The sequence below is a fragment of the Caretta caretta genome, chromosome 13 (assembly GCF_965140235.1).
Source record: "Caretta caretta isolate rCarCar2 chromosome 13, rCarCar1.hap1, whole genome shotgun sequence".
Lineage (NCBI taxonomy): Eukaryota > Metazoa > Chordata > Testudines > Cheloniidae > Caretta > Caretta caretta.
Window position 1 is genome coordinate 15,306,705 of NC_134218.1, and position 21,877 is coordinate 15,328,581.

Genomic DNA, 21,877 nt, shown 5'->3' on the forward strand with positions numbered 1-21,877 from the left:
TGAAAACAAACAAAAACCCAAAACAAATAATGTCTGAGATCTGTAGTATTTTCTAATTGGGTCAGGCTGATGTTCTGATGGAAGGGCAATAACACAGTGAAAACTTATGAAAACAAATTATTCTACACTCCAAAATACAACTGTAGCTGAAATGAATGTACTATTGCAGAAAAAAACAATTTGGTTATATCTACCTTGGATAAAAGTAAATATGCTGGAAAAAATAGTAAAAAGGGTGAGAGCTGATGTTTCAATGATGAAGCCTTCTCTAAACTGTGGAAAAATAGATTAAGGTTGATTGTTATAACTATCCTAACCATGATATATTTTGGACACACTCCAAAGAAAGCGTCATTAGCACTTACCATATTTTCTACTTCTAGGTTGTTTTCATAAACCCATTTTATAGGCAATAACTATATATTTATGCTGACACAATAGAAGGTGTGTTTCCAGAGTTTCAATGGAAATTCTGTAAGTCTAATCTAGTGTGATTTGAGAATCCCAAATGCATTTCTAAAACCATATCAATGTTCAGGATATAATAACCACTGTGGTTTAATTCAACTTTGGGGATTATTCTAAATCATTTTATGGTATTATTTAGACATCATATCTAGAACTGGGATTAAAATGTACCTGTAGTTTCAAAGGGGGATATATGTAGTGTTTTCAATCATCATCCTCCTGTACCTACCATGTGTTATTCAACACATTTGTTCAGCAGGCTCTGCTCTGGAGACCAGAAGTAGGATTTTCCCCTCCTGCATCCTCGTCGGTCCTATGTCTGTAGCATATTGTTTTGGCAAAATAAATCACCAGAGATATCATATAGATGCCACTTTCCCAGGGGAGTAAAACTCTAGTTGTAACATGAACTGTAATTTGAAACTATCCGTTTAGCGTATACACTAAACTGCCAGCATTTATAATTAACTACACACAAAGGACTAGGTGAAAAGAATATTCAGAGTGCAAAGTCAAGCACTCAAAAGTGAGGAAATATCAGAATTAAATTTGCCTGTTCAACCTTAATTTGCCCCCTTTGTGCAACTGCATTAGGATATAGTCTTTAATCACATAATACTTTTCCAATCTGCTCCCTCTATGGTCTTCTCCCCTCTGCATTTGAGGGAAACTGTTTTCCCTTCTATTCTGCCTCGGAACTAGCAGAGGAATCAGTGAGAGCACAGCAAAGAGATTATTCCTCTTTTTACAGTTGATACCTAGTACGCAGTAGCCTACGGAGTAGAGGCACTTAAAAACGAGGAGTCCGGTGGCACCTTAAAGACTAACATTTATTTGGGCATAAGCTTTAGAGGGTAAAAAGACTCCATGCATCTGAAGAAGTGGGTTTGTTACCCATGAAAGCTTATGCCCAAATAAATGTCAGTCTTTAAAGTGCCACCGGATTCCTCGTTGTTTTTGTAGACACAGACTAACAGGGCTACCCCTCTGATACTTGGAGGCACTTAATTTGCCTTGCTGTGCTTGTAAATATCCGAGCTGTGGGAGCAGTCCCGGGTGCGCCGTGTGTGGGATGGGTAAACACGAGCACCCTCTTGTGCAGAGCTGGGGAGAGACAGGCAACAAGCAGCGTGGAGCTGTATGAATAATAACCAGCAAGCCCCAGCCTGCAGACACACACACAGCACCAGCCTGCACCGAGTGCCTATAGAATCCGCAGCAGGCTGCCTGGCGCTGTACAGAGACCCGGCTGCAGCCTGCCCAGCGTAGAGAGACTCTAAACAGGCACCTGCCGAGAGCCGCCCAGAGAGGCGAGGGGCAGCAGCCGCCCCGCTCCCCTGTGTCCCCACGTGCCGCCCCAGAACTAGCAGGTGGGTTCCGGGCCCCGTGAGGGCAGCGGCCTCCGCGGCTGTCACTGAGCATGCTCACAGCGCGCGGGCACGCTCGGCTTGGGCTTCTCCACGTCCGTCCCTGCCCGGGGCGCGGGGGTCCCCGCCGCCGCCAGTGAGCCTCTTGCCCGGGGGGTGGAGCTCCCGGGCCAGGCCGTGCCGCGCGCCATGAACCCGGGCGGCGGGAGGGCGCCGGGCTTCCCGGGCCCCGTGCCGTGTAAGTGCCGAGCGGGCAATGCGCGCTCCGGGGCCCGCGCTGGGGAAGCCGAGCCGAGCCGGGGCCCGGGCAGGCCCCGAAACCTGAGTAGCGCAAGAAGCGGGCGGGAGCCAAGCCCGGGAACGTGGCTCGGGGAGGAACGCGGGGGAGAGCAGCCAGCGGGCTGGGCGGGCTGCCCCGCCGCGCAGCGGGGGCTGGGGGCGGCCGCGGAGAGAGGCTCCCCGGGCGGCCCCGCTTCGGAGTTCCCCCGTCGGGCCGGGGCCTGGGCGAGCAGCAGGTGCCGCCGCCCCAGGCGGGGAGCCGGGGCGCAGCGAGGGGCCGGTCCTCGGAGAGAAGGCGGGCGGCGGCCAGAGCCATCAGCCGCCGCTCAGCGCGGGAGGGCGGACCGCAGCGGGTCCCGGGCTCCGACGCCCCGCCCAGGAAGAAGCCCCTTCTTCCCGGCAGCGGGCGAGAGGCGCTGCCCGGCGGAGATCGACTCTGGTCTGCTGCCGCCCGTCCCCAGCTCTCCTCCTCCGGCCACAGGCTCGCGGAGGAGACGGGCAAGGGGGGTGGAGATCGGGGGTCAGGGAGAAAGAGGGATCTGGGGGGTGAGGGGCGGGAACCGTTCTAGCCCCCCCCTGGGGAGGGGGCGTGAGACGCTTGGGGGGCATTGGGGGCGGGCAGAAGGCTGGGGGCGGCAGGAGTAGGGCACAGAGGTGTGGGGGCAGACAGGGCTGTTAAGGAACAGTAACGGTAAGAAGGAGGAGCTGTGAGTGGGGGAGAAGGCAGGGGAACAGGTCGGGGACTTAGGGATAGGCCACATGGGGCAGTTAGGGATAGGGGAGGCAGGGGAAGAAGTTGGATGTTAAGCAGTAAGGGCAAGGGAGGAGGCGGGGCAGAAGGCGGTGGGAGGAAAGGGCAGAGGGGAAAAGGCCGTCTTGCTGCTTGGGCTCTGCTGGGCAGCACAGAGGATGCCTGCAGGGGAGCCAAGCAAGAGTTACCCTGACACCTCACTCCATTCTGCTTCCAGGACTATCCATGTTCATTAAGGACCCATCCACCCACAATTGGAGCACTGGGCAAGGGGCTACATTTTCTGGGAAAGCTCCCCAGGTGCATAGGGCAAGCCCCCGAGCTTAATGCAAGGAGCAATGGTGTAGGTCCGTTGGTCCAGTTCACAAAGGCATTTTGCAGTAGTGCAAGCCTCCTGGCTGTGAGAGTGTCACTGCGCAGCATGCAAAGATGCAAGTTCCCAGAGCGCAACTGTCATGTAAGCCCCTATAGCCTAGTGAGTAACATGGAAACAGAATGTAACATTATCAGCAACCTAAGGTTCAGCATTGCAGGCATGCAAGTTTCACGAATCAAGTTTCCCAGGAATCTTAGAGTAACTTTTTTTTTTAGGTTAACTATGATCGAATGGCTTTGCACTTCAGGCTGCTCAGCATACTCTGCTCCTACTGAAGTCAGTGCCCAGAAGCTTCATATACCACTAAATATGTTTAGTTTTTCATTGGTTGTAATACCCATGTGCTGTCATCTGCTGAATGCTATGCCTCTTCACATAAAAGACAGTATTTATAGAAAGAAAAGGAGTACTTGTGGCACCTTAGAGACTAACCAATTTATTTGAGCATAAGCTTTCGTGAGCTACAAGCTTATGCTCAAATAAATTGGTTAGTCTCTAAGGTGCCACAAGTACTCCTTTTCTTTTTGCGAAGACAGACTAACACGGCTGTTACTCTGAAACCTGTTAGTATTTACAGAGTTCAGCATCTTGGTTTCACAGTTCCTATTATAGCTCTCCCAATAGTAGGTGAAAGGGAAATGTTGCAGTTATTCAATGAGAAACTGGAATGCATGATATTCTAATTGAGGTGTTGATCCATTTGATAATCTTATTGGAGTCTCTCTTTGCTTTTGTGTAGGAATGTTTTATGTTTTGATTTCATCAGTGTAAATTATTTGATCTCCTTCCATTTTTGTAGTTCCAGGAGGCACCACTGTCCTAGTGGAGCTCACCCCAGATATCCACATTTGTGGCATTTGCAAGCAGCAGTTCAATAACCTCGATGCCTTCGTTGCTCACAAGCAGAGCGGCTGCCAGCTGATCAGTGCAAATGGAACTACTAGTACAGTCCAGTTTGTTTCAGAAGAAACTGTGCCATCAACACAGACTCAAACCACAACCAGAACAATCACTTCAGAGACTCAGACCATCACAGGTATTGCATAGGAATTTGAAAGCACACATCCTATAGAAAATAGAAATGTAAATCCATGTACCCCAGCACATTACGTTAAAACACCAATTTGCACACAAGTATTCACATATGATTTGGTGAGGGAAGGAGAAGCAGTCTGACTACTTTGTTAGCTTTGGTATAACACTATGCACTTAATTTGACAATTAAAACTGTGAATCTGTTTATAGACTGATACAACATGCAGCCAACACTTAATGAAAGGGAAACTGTAATCAGTGGCAGTATTCATGAAAAATACTTAAATTACAGGACATTTTTAGTGGTGCCCTTGTTAACAAACACAGGCTTAGAGTTTTTTTGGTCTTCAGTCCAGGTCCTTCTTATAAGAGAACACTGCACTGGAACAACTGCTCTCACAATTAGTTAGCTAGAAGTATTTACTCAGTATTCCTACCTCTGCAGAGGTTTAAGTTAGGCTGAAGCATATGCAGACCTTTACTTGCATAAAGTTACATGCATGCATGTTTTCAGGCTCAGGGCCTCATTTAGTTTGAATTAATTTGAACAGACACATTAATTTTCAGAGAGATTTGCAGAAACGTTTTGGGATAAAGAATCTGGTATACAAAAGCCTTAAAACTAGTGAAAAGATAGGATAGTCAAGTGGACTGAATTCAGGGCTGGCTGCCAGGAATTTTTGAGTTCTAATCCCTGCCTGTGATTCACTGGATTTTGGATGAATTTCTTAAATTATCTGCCTCTTATTTACTCACCTGTAAAACAAAGGCAATAATACCAATCTATTTGATGTTAGGAAAGCGGTGAGATTTAATCAACTTAAAAGCCATTAATTAGTCTGCGTTAAAATGTTTTTTCTTACTCTGTTTACAGTTGACACCTAAAATTCCTATAACTGAAAGAGATTAGATATTTAAAAAAAAAAAAACCTATATTTTCAGTTTGTTTACTTCATACTTTTGACAGCATTTTGTATAAAGCCAGTTTTGCTGTTTCCCCTGAATACTGATTTAGGGCTTCGATCCTGCTAACATTTAACAACATGTATAACTGTATTTATATAAGTAATCCGTCCCCACACAAACAGCAGAAGAAACTGACTCAGCCCTGAGTCCTGTAATTGGATCCACACCATCACACCCTTGTGCTTGTGTAAAATCCCACGGGTTTCAGTGCAATTTTGTACTGGTGCAAAGGACTTGCAGGATAGGGGCCTTCGTCAGTTTCTTTTTTTGTTTACCTGGGGCTTTCACTTGTAATAGGTGGAGAAAAACATTTTATAAAAGAATAGGCAAATGTGATTGTAAAACTAGAACTAGGTACGGGTGGTGCTTAATAGAATTTGATACGAACTGGAGATGTTTATACTAAGAAAGTGGGCCATTTTTATGTTTTTAGTTTCTGCTCCAGAGTTTGTTTTTGAGCATGGCTACCAAACGTATCTGCCCAGTGAGAGCCGTGAACCTCAGACTGCTGCTGTTGTCTCTCCATCATCAAAAACGCGTTCCAGAAAATCCACTACTGCAGTTGTCCAAAAGAAATTGAACTGCTGCTATCCAGGTTAGGTATTGGCTACGTCGTCCTTTTTTTCTTTCATTTTTGCAATTGGTGGGCTTAAGATAGTTATAAATATGCTAGGCTTGCCTAATTTCATGAAATTAATCTGCACAGAATCTAGAAGACAGCATGATATGCTCCTTTAGGCCTGATCCTACACAATTAAAGTCAGTGGGAGTTTTGCCATTGACTTCAGTGAGTGTTGAATCCAGCCCTCAGACTCTGATCTTGCTCTAATGATGTGTGCTGGCCAGGGTCACTGGGGCTCTACCTGGCTTCCAGGTGTGCTGACACACATCGCTGTAAAAGTATGTCCTGATTTGTATCTTCCTAACTGTGTTCCCAATCTTGCAACTCATGTGAAGAATCCTGAAAGTTATTTGCACTGTATCCACAGCTCTGATGAACCAAAATGTTTGCAAGGATGTACTGATTTTAAATATTGTCAATATTTAAATCATATTAATCAGTGAAGTTACTGTATAAATTCCTGCAAAACAGATGCTTAATTCTTTCATATAGGATTCAGTTCTGCAAGCCTTGGAAGTTAAACTTTCCTCACATGAGTAGTCTTGTTTATTTAAATAGAGTTTACAGTATTGTTTCAAGTCTTTCCTTTACCTGAGAATCTTATTTCACACGCACAGTCTTAGTTTGCACACACACAAACTTTCAGGGCCCTACCCAATATTCTGATCTCAGGCAAAACTCCTGAGAATGAAGGCCCCAATGTGTTAGCTAGGCGCCCACTATCTCTAATCTGAGACTATATATGAAATTAATTAGTCTCCCTGTGTCCCCTGTGTACTGTAGAGTGCATCTCAAAACCCAGGCAGAGATTCCACACAATTTGTTTTAGAGATTACCACGAAAAATTCCAGAATGAGTTAATGCAGAGAATGAATTATCTTCTAGGGAAGCACTAGAAGACTAAAGTTTATAGGTAAGTATAGCTACTTACTTATTGTAAGTAAGTATATGCAAACAAGATGTGGACTTCATTTTCCGGCAATGTTGAATGCCGTCTCTTTATTTTTATACAAACACAGAGCCTTGATATATTTGACAAAGAAATGTTACAGATACATGCCGAGAAAGGCAACATCCTGAATCTGTCAAAGTACATGTCCCCTGTCCCGTTGTCTTGTTAGTTTCTCTTAAATTTAAAAATCTAATTTTTTGTTTGTGGTATCTAATTTATTTTCAGGTTGCCAATTCAAGACATCCTATGGTATGAAAGATGTGGAACGTCATTTAAGAACACACACAGGTAAAATCTAAAGCCATCACCTTCTATTTTTCCTTCTTGTTATTGTCAGTAGATTTTCCAGCAAAATAAGCATCTAGTTTTAAGTGGTACAACCTACATGTTCAAGAGGCACAATCCCTCCCCTAGCTTCTTGGAATGCAAGGACTGTCCTTTTGCATGCCAACTCTCTCATTATGGTACAAACTACTTTAGTGTAGGCCAGTTTGTAACTTAGTCATCTGGCCTTCAGAGTTCAGAACATTAAAAATGATGTATGCTTCACTCATCACTGACACACGAGAACCTCTGTGGCATGAATGGGAAGCTGTTTTTCAGTGCATCACCACATTGTACTATAGATTAGGACAAGAAGTTAAAGAAAATCTAGTTTGACACACTAATTCTAAAAAAATATACAAATCATTTTCAAATGAACTTTCAAAAGCTAGTGTAAGGGGACAATTTTTTCAACGGGTCTTCTGAATTGTAGTTGCAGTGTTTGCATTCCTTACCATCTTTTCTGTGCAGATTAGGAGGAATGGTTAATCTGGAGGTGTTTGAAGGCATAAACATTGGAGTTTAATTAAAGGAGGCCTTTGGAAAATTCAGGCTATTGCGATTTGAAAATTCTATATAGTTTCTTTTTGTTTTGTTAAGTTCCAAGATTGTGTCATTACAAAAATTGTTATTTTGACACTCTTTTGATGGTTTTCAGGAGATAAGCCCCATAAATGTGAGGTGTGTAGCAAGTGCTTCAGTCGCAAAGATAAGCTGAAGATGCACATGCGTTCCCATACTGGGGTGAAACCTTACAAGTGTAAACACTGTGACTATGCAGCTGCTGACAACAGCAGTCTCAACAAGCACCAGCGCATCCACTCAAATGAGCGTCCTTTTAAATGCCAGATCTGTCCTTATGCGAGCCGCAACTCTAGCCAGCTTACTGTCCATCTCAGATCCCATACTGGTAAGTCTAGACTGTAAGACTTCAAAACGTGTTGGGCCATATTTGAGGTATTTTAATGCTAAAAATGTAGATAGGTGCCCAGTGGGATTTTCAGAAGTGCAGAGGTGTCTGACTCCCAATCTGGAGTCAGTTATAGAACAGTTGCAACAGTTTAACTAAATTGATTGAGATATTGAATTAGTTAAACCAGTACAAACTCCAAATGTAGACACCCTAGAACTATTTTAATTTCTCCATAATTCATCTAGTTTACATCTGCAAATGACCAAATTCAGCTAAACCTCCAGAGACCACTGCTGGTGGGTCCCCTCCAGATCAAGGCTGAGGCATGTTAGCAAGACAATAAGAGGAAACTGGCCTTGCTGCTGCCCATGCTATACTTGTTCTGTGAATGGATGATTTCAGTCTCCAGGGTTGTCAGCCCACACACCTTTTGCAAACACTAAACCATAAGTTCTTATAGTTAAATTATTTTCCTAAATTCTCTTTTAATCAGATTTTCTCTTGTAGTTTGTATGCAATTTGCTGTAAAGATAACTGATCTTTTTTGTGACAGTACAGTTATCTCTGACATATGATGCTTTTCACTTATTCTGTCGTATTAGATTGGTTTCCATGCTTTTTACAGGTTTGATAAATTCTGTGAATGTTAGCTGCAAAGCGATTACTATTCAGGGTTTACTATATTAGCTTTGAACCTGCTCTAGGTTCTGATTTTGAATTGAGGTATTACACTGTACATTAGTTCAGATGTAGGCAGTGTGGAATTTATTTCCAGCAGATAAAAGAAATAAATCACATGTGAAATGTGGAGGAGCGGCGGGTCAGACCAATCTGTCCTGAGCAGAGGAGTCTTTTATGCTTCACAAATCTGCTGTGATGCCACAGGCAGGACAACTAGGGAGTTGTTTTACAAGGTTCACCTGTTTCTGCTGCTACATAACAGGATGTGATGGGCAGTAGCAATTGTACATGGGGGAGTCAGATAGTAATGATAGATAGAGTCCAGAGAACACCTGATGTAGATTTACCTCCTCTAATGCAAGTGTGCGCAGGTACATATATGTAAGCTGTAGCAGTTGTGCCTCTTGAAGGATTAATCCATGGAAGAAGGAAAACAGTAGTTTTGTTTTATTCTTCTCCGCTTTTCCACCAGAGTATGGTAGATTTTTCACTGCCACCTGTGAAGACTGGTTTCAGAGTAACAGCCGTGTTAGTCTGTATTCGCATAAAGAAAAGGAGTACTTGTGGCATCTTAGAGACTAACCAATTTATTTGAGCATAAGCTTTCATGAGCTACAGCTCACTTCATCGGATCGGATGCATCCGATGAAGTGAGCTGTGAAGACTGATGAGTTGGCACTTACATATTTTCTGCCACTGGGAGGCCAAGTGGCCCTGATTCGGAAGGGTTCAGCCAGTGAAGAACAAGGAGTGAATAAGCCCTTTGTGATTTTTAGCAGATAAATAGGGTGACATGGGCATGAGAACACAGGCTTGCTTTGCCAGTTTAAAATCACAGCCTTTGTGTCAAGTTACCCTTTCAGGGCCACATGCTCCCCTCTTCCAAATAAATAATTTGACTTGTTATACTAGAACTTGTGGAATTAAAGTGGTCTCTTCCCTGCTGTTCCAGGGTGGATGAGGGAAAGAGGCATGTGCCAGGAGCAGATTCTCTAGGGTCTGCTGAGAAGTCAGCATAGTTCCCAGTTTATCCACATAGAAAAGTTACCCTTCACTTTAGGTTTCATGACTCTTCACTTCATTAGTAGCACAACTCCCTTTGAAACCATGCTGCATTTGCCTTTGCCCTTCCAGGCTTGAAACTAAGATGAATTGCAAACAAAGAGGGGAGTTCTTCAAGTAAGTCTTGTATGGATTACCTCTGGGAACACCTCATTCTGTAGTGGGGATCAGATTTCGTCCCTCCCTCCTATCTATCTCTGGAATGCCTATTCTTGTCCATGGTGGCTAGGAGGCAAGAGGGAATGTGTGTAAGTGTGAGCTGTGTTCCTGTTTCCACAGATTTGAGGTCTTTTCTGACCCCATTACTACTTCCCTTCACTGCTCAGTATGCGATGTCAAGTCTTTAGAGTTTAGTTTCTTGCTCTATCTTTCCCAAGTAAATCTTTTTAGATATGAAGAACTTGTAGGTGTAATTTGTGGCATATAAATACAAAGCTTTAAAAAATGATTACATCCCTATTATTGTTCACTAAGAAATTAAATGGACTGGATTGGGTTAAAAGAAAAATTCAGACAGGTATTCAGGATGCAGGTCCTAATGGTACTGCTCAACCATTCTTTGTACTGCAGGAAATCTGTTAGAAATTCATAGAGGTAAATGTCTTTGTGACCTACAGTAGAACCTCAGTTACGAAAATTTTAGGAATGGAGGTTATTCATAACTCTGAAATGTTTATAACTGAACAAAACCTTATGGTTGTTCTTTCAAAAGTTTACAACTGAACATTGACTTAACACAGTTTTGAAACTTTACTATACAGAAGAAAAATGCTGCTTTCCCTTTATTTTTTTTAGTAGTTTACGTTTAACACTACTGTACTGTATTGGCTTTATTTTTATTTATTTATTTATTCTCTGCTGCTGCCTGATTGCATACTCCTGGTTCCAAATGAAGTGTGTGGTTGACTGGTCAGTTCGTAACTCTGAGGTTCTACTGTGTATAATTTGGAGTCAGATTTTATAAACCCTTGCTAATTTGATTAATTCTTTCATTCTCTTAATTTCAGTGGAACAATTCACATGAGTATTAGTTTTCAGGATCAAGGCCCTGAAGTTCTTTGGTACCTCTGCCAGTGTCAAATTATGCAAGGCCAGTAGTGTAAATATGTATAATAGATCAATCTGCAATTTAAAAAACACATGTATTGCAGAATTTGAGTACAAAAGTAACACTGTCAGTCCATTATATGAAAATTGAGCTATTGAAATATGCACTATGCCTTCATCAGTAAAGTAGGTAAAAATTCAATAACGGAATCTTACAATTCAACTAGAAGAGTATGCAGCTGTGACTGTAAAATAAATAAGCTACACCAGCAACCAGTGTATCTTTGTTAATAAAAATCTTTATCACAAACATAATACGCTATATATCTCAATTATTAAACAGATGTGAGATTTGCACAGTATGCCACAACTTGATTTGAAAAATAAGCAGCTAAATCAATGACATGTAGCTGGATAAACAAATTATGCAAAATTATACAAATATCACAAAGATCTATAAAATATTAACTATTAAAATAAATTAGCCATATGCAGTTTGATTATTAATGAACAAAGCATTGACTGAACTTAGTACATTCCTGCATTTTATTTGTCTTACATAGCACCCTATAGTTCTTTCACTTTTCTCCTTCCATGGCGTGACAGAGTAATAACAAAATGATGTCTTACTGTTCAAGTGGATCAGAGAAGAACTGTTAAGAATGAATAGTATTGTTTTGAAAATGCTATTTACTACAGTCTGCTTCTTCTTTTGTTTTTTAAATCATATTCGGAACGGAGTCATTGTCTTGTAAGTCCATGCCCTGGATTTGATCCACTGATTATGAGTTAAATATATGTGGTTATTTTGGCTGCACATATTGTGACAACCCTACAAATGCAAGAAAATGCAAAGAACAGAGGTTTAGGCCCTGAAGATGCAAATGCTTATACATGTAACTAACTTTACCCATGTGAGTAGTTCCCTTGAAGGAAATGGATTATTCCTGAGGTTAAAGTTGAGTAAATACAAAAACGTTTGCAAGATTTAGCATTTGAATCCTTTGACACAGATTTTCAGCTGCAGCTGTTTCTAGTCTTCATGTGTGTGCCCATAAAAAATTGTGCATGTACATGTACTGTGCAGGCACACATCTCTACGTGCATACTAATTTTAAAAAAATCTTTTAACTGTAGTTTGTGGAAAGTTGGTTGGTAACATCATGCAGAATCCTCCATTTCCAACAGTTGAATTGCATTACAAATTGCAAGACAAAACTATTCACTAAATAGTTCCCTAATGTTACATTTCTATATAAGTAAACTCATATGAACCCACACATCATTATTTATCTTTTGCATGTTTCACTCTTTTTAATTTTTCTTTTCCAATTATTGTGCCCCACTACAATTAAATTTTCCCCATACAAACTGTAGGAAAATCCTATAAATCTGGAGTAACCACTGTATTTTCTGTGCATCCAAGTACATGATAATAAGTGTTGTCCTTCCCTATCACCTTCCCTCTTTGCTTTTTCAACATTTGCTTCAAAAACTGAAAATCTAGCTCAGGGATCGGCAACCTTTGGCACGTGGCTTTGGCAGTTCTCACTGGCCACAGTTCGCTGCTCCAGGCCAATGGGGGCTGCGGGAAGCAGCGGCCAGCACATCCCTCGGCCCGTGTCATTTCCATTGGCCTGGAGTGGTGAACCGCGGCCAATGGGGGCTGCGAGCAGCCGAACCTGCAGACACGGAAGGTAAACAAACCGGTCCGGCCCGCCAGGGGGCTTATTTGAAAAATAAAGGTGCAGATTCTACAAATGTAAGAAATTTGAGCCAAATATCCTAGGGCAAATGTGGCATAGAAGAATAGGAATAGACATGTGTACATTATTTTGGAGGATGATTTTTAATTTGGGTCTTCAGTGGTAAATATTTTATGATCAAAATATTTTAAAAAGATGATTAGCTAGTAATTTAATTCCACATAGTTTGGAACTGATTTAATACTCCATCATGCTTAAGTTCTCAGCATGACTACAGTTATGTGTATATGCTAACGTATATGTTTAGGAAAGGTTTATAATGCATCAAAATCTAGCAAAGAGACAACTTTTTTGTTTTTTAATGTTTATCTCAATTGGTTAAAAGCATTAGTTGAGACGTTCAATCTTATTAATGAAGGAGGATTGAGAATCTTCAGTAGCTTGTTTTGGAACAGTGTTCCACCATTTATACCACTAAAATGAACTAGAAATGGAGAACATCTGGAATACAAATACCAAGAAACTGCAGGGCCTGCAAGCATGCCCACATATTCTCTCTACCCACAAGCACTCTGCGCCAGGAGTGGCTACTATGTTTCCCACACAAAAATGTCTCTGATCAGCTACAGATGAAACAAGAGAATGCAACGTTTGAATTTCAGCTCATTAAAGAATTTAGTGCATTGTGGAAGTATGATGGGAAATTTTAACTGGAACAAATTGAGTTTACGTACCAGTTTAAGTTTATACAGTTAATTGCAACTTTCAGTCTATCCCGGAAGTACTGTAGATTCATGGCTTGACTCCTCTAATTTAAATGCGTGTTTTGTTGACAGGAGATGCTCCGTTTCAGTGTCGGATGTGTAGTGCTAAATTTAAAATCAACTCGGACTTGAAGAGGCACATGCGTGTGCACTCTGGAGAGAAGCCATACAAATGTGAGTTCTGTGATGTCCGCTGTGCCATGAAAGGGAACCTGAAATCGCACATCCGTATCAAGCACAGCATGGAGAACACACTCAAGTGTCCAGAGTGCGAGTTCCAGTGCGGAAACAAAACAACCCTTCGGCATCACTTAAGAGCCCATCAGCCTGAGCAGCCAGTGAAGTGCTCAAAATGCAACTACTCTTGCTCTAACAAGGCAGCTCTCAAGGTGCACGAGAGAATTCACTGCGAGGATCGCCCTTTCAAATGTGACTTTTGTAGCTTTGATACCAAGCAGCGGAGCAATCTGACCACGCACGTGAAGAAAGCCCATGGAGACAAAGTCAAGATCAAAAAGCAAACTACTGAGAAGAAAGAGGGAGATAAGTTAAAGCAGGGCAGCTCCAGGCAAGTAGCCAAATTGGATGCTAAGAAAGCATTTAAATGTGGCCTGTGTGAGGCTTCCTTTGTCCGAGAAGATTCTCTTAGGAGCCATAAGAAACAGCACAGAGAGTATAATGGGACCAAAAGTACTGAACTGGCTGTATTGCAGTTGCACATGGACCCCAGTAGGCAGACCAGTGCCCCAATCACTGTAAGTCACCTTCAAGTCCCCATTCAAGCCACTCAGGTTTCTCCTTACAATGAAGGAAGGGTCAAGATCATTGCTGGCCATCAAGTGCCTCAAGCTAATGGAACAGTTCAGGCTGCTTCAGTGAATGTTATGCCTCCCACATTAGTTGGCCAGAATCAGGAGGACCTATCTGCGAGTAGCCAGTTGCAAATACTGCGCCAAGTCAGTCTACTGGCACCGCCTCATCCCCCTATTTCTCAAAGCGAAGCTGTGTCAGTGGGGCAGCCGGCCGTTCTTCTCACTGCCCAGGACCAAAGTGACAGCAATGCTCTCCACCAGACTTTGATTTCTGCTGCTTCAGTCAGTAGTCACAGGGCTTCAGCAAGCCAGACTTTCATCAATGATTCTGGAATCAGCTGCTCTGACTTGGAAGGGCTCAATGCTTTGATTCAGGAAGGGGCAACGGAAGTGGCTGTGGTTAGTGATGAAGGTCAGAGTATCTCTGTGTCCACTTCAGCTCCCCCTCCTCCCATCTTTTCCTCATCCTCTCACACACAAGCACCTAAGCAGACCTACTCCATCATTCAAAGTGAAGCCCATACAGCTTCGCTGTGTCCTGCAGACTCCATACCAGATTAGTTTTAAAAAACTAGCGCAAATTCCACCCTGGATTGCCTTGTGAAGCCTTGGAGTCAGTGGGATTTTCATGACACTTAGTGAGGGCCAGTTTTTCAGGAGTCCTAAGATTGGCCTCTAAAGTTCCATTTGCACCACTTTGCACATGTAGTCGTATGTTGCATTCTCACATACTCATACAGTGGCTTGCACATGAGGGTGTGCACAATTACATGTATTGGAAACTAGAGGCTTCAGTCTTTGAAAAATGTGAACCTGAATATCAAAGCAACTGTTTAAAATTTCACTTTTAAAAAAACTTCCCAGAGCAGGATTTACTTTGCGCAGCAAATGTCTTATTTAAACAAAATAGCTTTTTTTTAATCAGATGCAAAGAACATCTCGCTTTAAGATACCATCCCCTGTGGAAAAATTTGAGGGCAGGTCTATATTACAGGGGAAAGTCGATCTAAGCTATGCAATTTGAGTTACGTTAGTAGCGTAACTCAAGTCGACACGTAGCTTAGATCTGCTTTCACAGGGTGGGGGTCCAAACTACGCTATGTCAACAGGAGACGCTCTCCTGTAGACTTCCCCTACTCTTTCCCATCTGGTGCAGTACTGGAGTCGACAGGAGAGCAATCTGCGGTCAATTTAGCGGGTCTTCATGAGACCCGCTAAATTGACCCCTGATGTATCGATTGCCACAGCGTGGATCCACTGGTAAGTGGAGACAAGCCCTGAGCAAGGTGGCTTTGTACAACGAACCAAAACAGTTGTTCAGAGACCCATTAACACCTAGCCAGCCTGTCCCAAACCTCCTCTTGCAGGTTACTATAGGACCTACCCTGTAGCTGTGCTCTACTGCATATAAGCCCTGATCAGGCAAAGTATTTAAACATATGAGTAGCCCCATTGTTTTAAGTGGAACTACTCTCATGCTTAAAATTGAACACGTGCTTAGGTTCTTTGCTGGATTGGGGCTGTGATGGGAGCACCCTCTGTGGTTAATCTGTCTGTTGCTAACATAGTACAGCAGTGGTTCTACTTTTTGGACTTTGTACATGGTACCAATAATTTCCCCAAAACAAACTTCTGTTCATTTTTTTATTACTTGTTAGACAATTCAAACTACTGGACATAATTCTAATAGAATTTCGTATTATCTAGGTGCTACTATTTAGATGATAAAAAATTAACAGTATATTAAACAACATTAAGAATTAAGGGCCCTAGTCCTTCAACTGCTTATGGATTTGCTTAACTTCACTTGAATAGCCCCACTGAAGTGTTTGCAGGATTGGGGTCTAAATTTGTAAATGTTGATTTTTTTTTTCATTTAGATTCAGAACCAGACTAATCAGGATGAATTGGAGCCAGATTTTCAAAAGTGCTCAGCACACGGCAGCTCCTAATGTGACAGTTCTCACCAAACTTTTCCAAAATGCTCAGAGCCCTTCTGGCTGAGTTTTTTTAAAAAAAAAAAAAATCTGGTCACTGATTTCTAATTACAGGAAAAGTCTATTGAAGTCAGTAGGAATTGGGGGCACTTAGCACTGTGGTTGAGACGCTCATGCAGAATCAGGCCCCAAAGTATTTCTGTTAAAATAATAGGCTGTTGTCTGTGTGTTGGTGATATTTTGTGTCATAACAGACTTTTTATGCAAATCATGTATACAGCACGATGCTCTGTATCAGAAGGGTCCTTAAAAAAAAAATACAATATATTTTTCCAAATACAGTGCTGTAATTTTATGTCATTTGTTTTGGTTTTGAATTATTTGTTTTCAGTTGTGTGATTGAAAACAAATGTATTTTGCATTTCCATCTCTGTTCTTTATATGTAAGAATGCAGCATAAAGAGAGGAAAAAGAAAATGTCCTCAACCTGTTGCAGTACAAAACCTAATTATAGATTCTGTTTTGGGAATCAAAAAGCTAGTTAATTTAAAAAAATATAACTACATTAATATTAGTACAGAACAAGATAGAGGTGGTTATTTGTGTGCTTAACATCACCATGCAATGAATGTGTATTTATATAAAGAAGAAATATGTACATGTCAGTATTTGGCTTCAGCCATAAAAAATCAGTGGATCTGATTAACAGTTTAGTTAGGTCAGTGGTTCCCAAACTTGTTCCGCCGCTTGTGCAGGGAAAGCCCCTGGCGGGCCAGGCTGGTTTGTTTACTTGCCGCGTCCGCAGGTTAGGCCGATCGTGGCTCCCAGTGGCCGCGGTTCGCTGTTAAAGGCCAATGGGAGCTGCTGGAAGCGGCGCGGGCTGAGGGACGTACTGGCCGCCACTTCCAGCAGCTCCCATTGGCCTGGAACAGCGAACCGCGGCCACTGGGAGCCGCGTTTGGCCTAACCTGCGGACGCAGCAGGTAAACAAACCAGCCCGGCCCGCCAGGGGCTTTCCCTGCACGAGCGGCGGAACAGGTTTGGGAACCACTGAGTTAGGTATATAATATGTGCCTTTTTAGAGAGAGAGAGAGAGAGTGTGTGTTTCTCCATGGGTATGAAAACATGTTTTGATAGGATACATAAGTAGGGCCATATTTGAAATTAGTTTTATAGTATCTCTTTAAAAAAAAGTCCGTTTGCACATGCATTTTCTTCCAGCCATACTTATGTTTGCTTTCACAAATCTGAATCATATCCTTAAAAATGACATGGGAAAATGCAGACACAAATTATAGGTACAGTTTTAGAACCCTTCACTTTTGTTGACAGAGGAGTTGATTAGATGCGTTCTGTATGCATAAATCCACCAGCAATGCCAACTTATTCCATGAAAGCCCTCAATGTAGTTTTTGTTTAGGCCTTAAAATCATGTTCCTTTTAAGAAAGCAGTTCAGAATAATCATCTTGATGCCTGAATCCTGGCTTTGGTTTGATTAGAACAAATTAGCAATATATACCCTCCAACCTTCTGGACAGGAGAAAAGGCTATTGTTTAGTTATAAAATAAATTTTGAGAATGTTAAACAGGGAACTAATTTATTAGTAAAGAAGATGGCTTCTTAGCTCCCAAGCTACACTGCTGTTTAAAGGAGAAATTTGTGGATATCTACATTAAAAATATTATCAACAGTCCATACTCTAATATAGTGATTCTTGTTCTCAGCCTTCCATATGATGGTTCCATTTGCAGCTGCTTCTCTTCATAGCTGTCTGAGAGTCATCTGTGCCAATTCCTAAAGTGCTATGGATAGAGGCATGCTGATTTATGGTGAGCTCGCATCTGAGGAGGACTAGTTGCAAGTCATTGAGCAAACCCGCTGTAATGTAAGATCAGAAACGGAATGGGAAGGGAGGTTGCTGTACGCAAAGCGAAGAAGAGGAAAAGTATAGTCTGAGCAATTAATTGGGAGCCTGGAAATTTTGAGTTACAATCCTGACATACTTGGGTTCCCCAACTGTAGAATGGACATAATACTTACCCTCTCAAGCATGTTGAAAACTTAATGATGTTTGTAAAGCACTTTGAAGATGAAATAGCACTTCGTGCTCATATTATTTATGGTCACTGATCTTCAGGGTGTGAACTATTGCTTTAGCTGATAGCATAATATTTTACCTATGTTTGAATTAAAGTGCACAGTAAAATATATGATGATGTAGTAGATCAAGATACATTGGGACTTTTACCGCACTCGAGCAGTATCGCATGTGTCCTTATTGTGTGGCAAACTGGGGTGCTGTAGATTCATGCCCTGGGTTGGCGAGTAGTCAGTTGTCAGGTAGACAGACCCTTAGTGTTCTCTGTTCCTCCCAGTCAAACCATCTATAAATGCTTCCGGGTATGTAGTCAGTGTGCACATTCTAACTTGTGAGATTGAGACTGGGGAAATGGTATGTAGTTTGAATATAGTTACATTGGGCAGGCTGTAGGGAAGAGCAAGCAATAGGTAAAAGAAGACATTAAACAAAACAAGCAAACATTTTAAATCTTTTAACAGCAAACAACATTTTCTCCCCTCTCAAGGCAAAACTTCATTGAGCTTCTAAAACCCTAATGCTGTAAGGGAGGGTATTCGGTTTGATCCCTCATTAGTGGAACGACATGGCAAAGCCCTTATTGACTTCTGTGTTAAAGGAACCAGCCCCTTTGTCGTACGCAATGATAGGCAATTGGAGAACAACATTGAAAGCAAACTCAATAAACCAAGCACCAAAGGCTTATGCCCACTTTAGGCAAATATATATTTTCAAAATAAACGGGAGAAAAAAGACAAAAGAACAAAAAAAGTAAAGGAATGGGAGAGGAAAGGAGAATGACATCGTGGTTTCCATCTGCTAGAGAAAAATAATCAAAGGTTTCTAAAAAGTTAGACCCAATCTTTTCAAATTTGACAGAGGTCCCCCTTTTCCAAAAGGTACTTGCTCTTTAGCTGCCAGGTGAGCCAACTTGCTATGCCAAGCTTCTGTTCCTGGAGGCAGTCTGTTCTTCCACCTAAGCAATATAAGTCATTTGGATACAAGCACTGCTTTAGAGAATGAAGTTTTCTATGAGTTGGAGAGGTTAAGATGATGGGAGGTATCTGTTATCATATTAATCCTCCTACCTACTTCTAGCCAAAAGTATTATTGCATGGGATAGTCCCAAAACATGTGAGCCAGTTTGGTCTGGGAGACCCACATTTCCAGCAGCAGTCTGTTTTGGCAAGGTCAATGCACTGCAATCTATGTGGGGACCAGTGTCAACAAAAACAGCAGAAGATCATTGTTTATCCTTGCAACGTTCTTGTGTCTAAACCTGAAAATCTTGCTCCTACTCTATTTAAATAATGCATTTGGACACCTCTTGACTATAAAATCAACGAGCAAAGTCAAATTCTGGGCATAAAAGCAAATTTGCTCATAGGGGAATCTATGATAATTGGAATTTTAGGTGGCAACCCAAACATATGAAATATTTAGGAATCCTCAGCCCCAGTGAGCTGGAGAATCTGTTCAAAATTAATTTAGAGCCCATTTTAGTTCATTGAGATATTTGGGCAGAGGGCGAATCCTTACTCTTAGCCTTTGGGCCAAAATTTATATTATCAAAATGAATATGCTTCCCAAAATGTATACCCTGTGAGTTCTCCCAGTTACTATTCCTCCATTTTATTTTAGGAAAATTAACAATTTTTTTAAAACACTTCTCTGTGGGTGGATAGGAGGCCAAGACTGGCTTTATTTGACTATAACAGGGTTCAAAAAAGAACTAAAGTTCATGGAGGATAGGTCCATCAATGGCTATTAACCAGGATGTACAGGGATGGTGTCCCTACCTTGTGTTTGTCAGAAGCTGGGAATGGGCGACGGGATGGATCACTTGATGATGTTCTATTCATTCCCTGTGGGGCACCTGACATTGGCCACTGTCCACTGAATGCATCCGATGAAGTGAGCTATAGCTCACGAAAGCTTATGCTCAGATAAATTAGTTAGTCTCTAAGGTGCCACAAGTCCTCCTATCGGAAGACAGGATACCAAGCTAGATGGACCTTTGGTCTGAACCAGTATGACCATTCTTATGTTCTTAAGTAAATTACAATTCCCAATCACAGCTGGAGGCTTCTGTTTCCCCAACTTTCAGCATTATCATGCAGACTTTATCATCAGCTAGACAGCCCTCTGGCTCCAGAGCATAATAGTGCTGCCTAGCTGCTAGTGGAAGAAGAGTTGGTCCACCCCCTCCAGTTGGCAGGAATGCTGGGTTCAATTTATTATGGTTTTGATTTTAGAATGTCTTCTACAGCATTGGCTACCAGAGACTCACGGGCTAGTTTGGCTAGAAAATTTAAATTCCATCTCATCTCACACGTTGATGCTGTACTTCGAGGCAACCATTTGTTGAAAATTGACAAGATACCATTTAGTGTGGAAAGTAGAAGGATAAGAGGATAATCTGGTCTGTTTATTACAGTTTTTCCAATATAAATGCACAAACCTTTAGTTGCTGGAAAGCAAGATTCGGTAGTTTTCATATCTCTGTATGCAGCTATTACTGTATATTGGATTTCAGATTTCTTTAAAGTGATGATGAAATATTTTATATCATCTGTAGGTGGTGCCAGAGATTCAGATAAAATTTGAGCTTAGCCAGTTACTTGAAGTACATATATTTCCTGTGAAACAGAAACTTTGTGATTTTCTGTCTTCAACTCTTTGCTAGTTACAAATGAAAAAACATCTCTATAGCTACTTCCATAAGAAGTTGCAGGACACTTAACAGCAAAAATTGTCAGCATGTTAAGAGCAATTAAAAGAACAAACTATGACAATCAGTAAAGATCTGTGTTGTCCCACTCAAAGCAGATTTCTAGATAGAACCAATTTAATGTAAGTGTACAGAGAATTAATTTTAAAAACTCCCTTTCAGTTTAGTTTTAATCTGTAAACAGTTTGCAGCCTGTAGTAGAGCAGCTGAGTAAGTTGCGTAAAATAAGCAAAGTCAGCACAAGTGTTATTGGTCAAAATTGGCTGAATTTACACTTGTGCAGCTCCTCTGTGTGTGCACTACTGTATCAGAGTTCCCAGGAGCCTTATATTAACTCCAGTGTCACCATTAGACAATTCTGTTATCTGCATTTCACTTTCTCGAAACAGAGTTGTTTACCTTTTAAAATAGGAAACCAGTAGATTGATGTATTATGAAGGCTAGCCCTTTATGCTAGTCCTATGTATAGTTGTAAGATAAACAGGAAAGATAAAAAGGTGAGAATGAATAGACAATGGCATAGTACTGCTGTCTTCAACAGTTCAGCGGTTTGCATTACACTCGAGGAAATAATCTATAGAGTTAGGTTTTTTCCCCCCTCCATACTACAAAAATAGGGTAGCCTGAAATAAAGTTGATTTTTTTTCTTCCACAGAACACTAACACAAACATGCAGTGCTGACCATTGTGTATTAGAGCTGATAGAGCGTGTTGCTTTAATATCTGATACTTGTTTAGTATGTTCATGCTGCTATCAACTGAATTATTGTTTCCTTGTTAATTCATAACAAGTCCCTCTCTCTTATGGAGCTTGTTTGTTTTTCTTGAGTGCCATGGAATTCATAGATCCTCCTGGAATTCCGCCACGGTCATCAGGTTCTTAAGCAATTTGTCTTTTCCGGTGAAAATAATATGTGTACATATATAGTGTACATTTATAGTGTCCATCATCTGAGGATTTGAAATATGAGGATCCTCGAAGTTTGAGTGCAGATATTTACATAA

General features: G+C 41.6%; 1 protein-coding gene across 4 annotated transcripts; it reads left to right on the forward strand.

Moving 5' to 3' along the window:
* Window positions 1-1,909: 1,909 nt before the first annotated feature.
* ZFP64 (ZFP64 zinc finger protein) lies at window positions 1,910-16,403 on the forward strand. 4 transcript variants are annotated; one of them, XM_048819974.2, is made up of 7 exons: window positions 2,472-2,553; window positions 3,083-3,322; window positions 4,041-4,277; window positions 5,676-5,837; window positions 7,042-7,104; window positions 7,799-8,050; window positions 13,386-16,403. In XM_048819974.2, the coding sequence occupies exons 2-7, from the start codon at window positions 3,295-3,297 to the stop codon at window positions 14,684-14,686; spliced, it is 2,043 nt and encodes a 680-aa protein (XP_048675931.1). In that variant the 5' UTR covers window positions 2,472-2,553; window positions 3,083-3,294; the 3' UTR covers window positions 14,687-16,403. The 4 variants fall into 4 exon arrangements, with proteins under 4 accessions (XP_048675929.1, XP_048675933.1, XP_048675931.1 ...); XM_048819972.2 differs by lacking the exons at window positions 2,472-2,553; window positions 3,083-3,322 and adding an exon at window positions 1,910-2,073; XM_048819973.2 differs by lacking the exon at window positions 2,472-2,553 and having other exon boundaries at window positions 2,819-3,322.
* Window positions 16,404-21,877: the final 5,474 nt, after the last annotated feature.

What these genes read in the sequence shown, in the direction of transcription:
- ZFP64 (XM_048819972.2), top strand. Translation starts at nt 2,025, where the DNA reads ATGAACCCGGGCGGCGGGAGGGCGCCGGGCTTCCCGGGCCCCGTGCCG. An exon ending in TCATTTAAGAACACACACAG is followed by an intron (nt 7,105 to 7,798) that starts GTAAAATCTAAA and finishes GATGGTTTTCAG; the next exon opens with GAGATAAGCCCCATAAATGT. An exon ending in CCATCTCAGATCCCATACTG is followed by an intron (nt 8,051 to 13,385) that starts GTAAGTCTAGAC and finishes TTTTGTTGACAG; the next exon opens with GAGATGCTCCGTTTCAGTGT.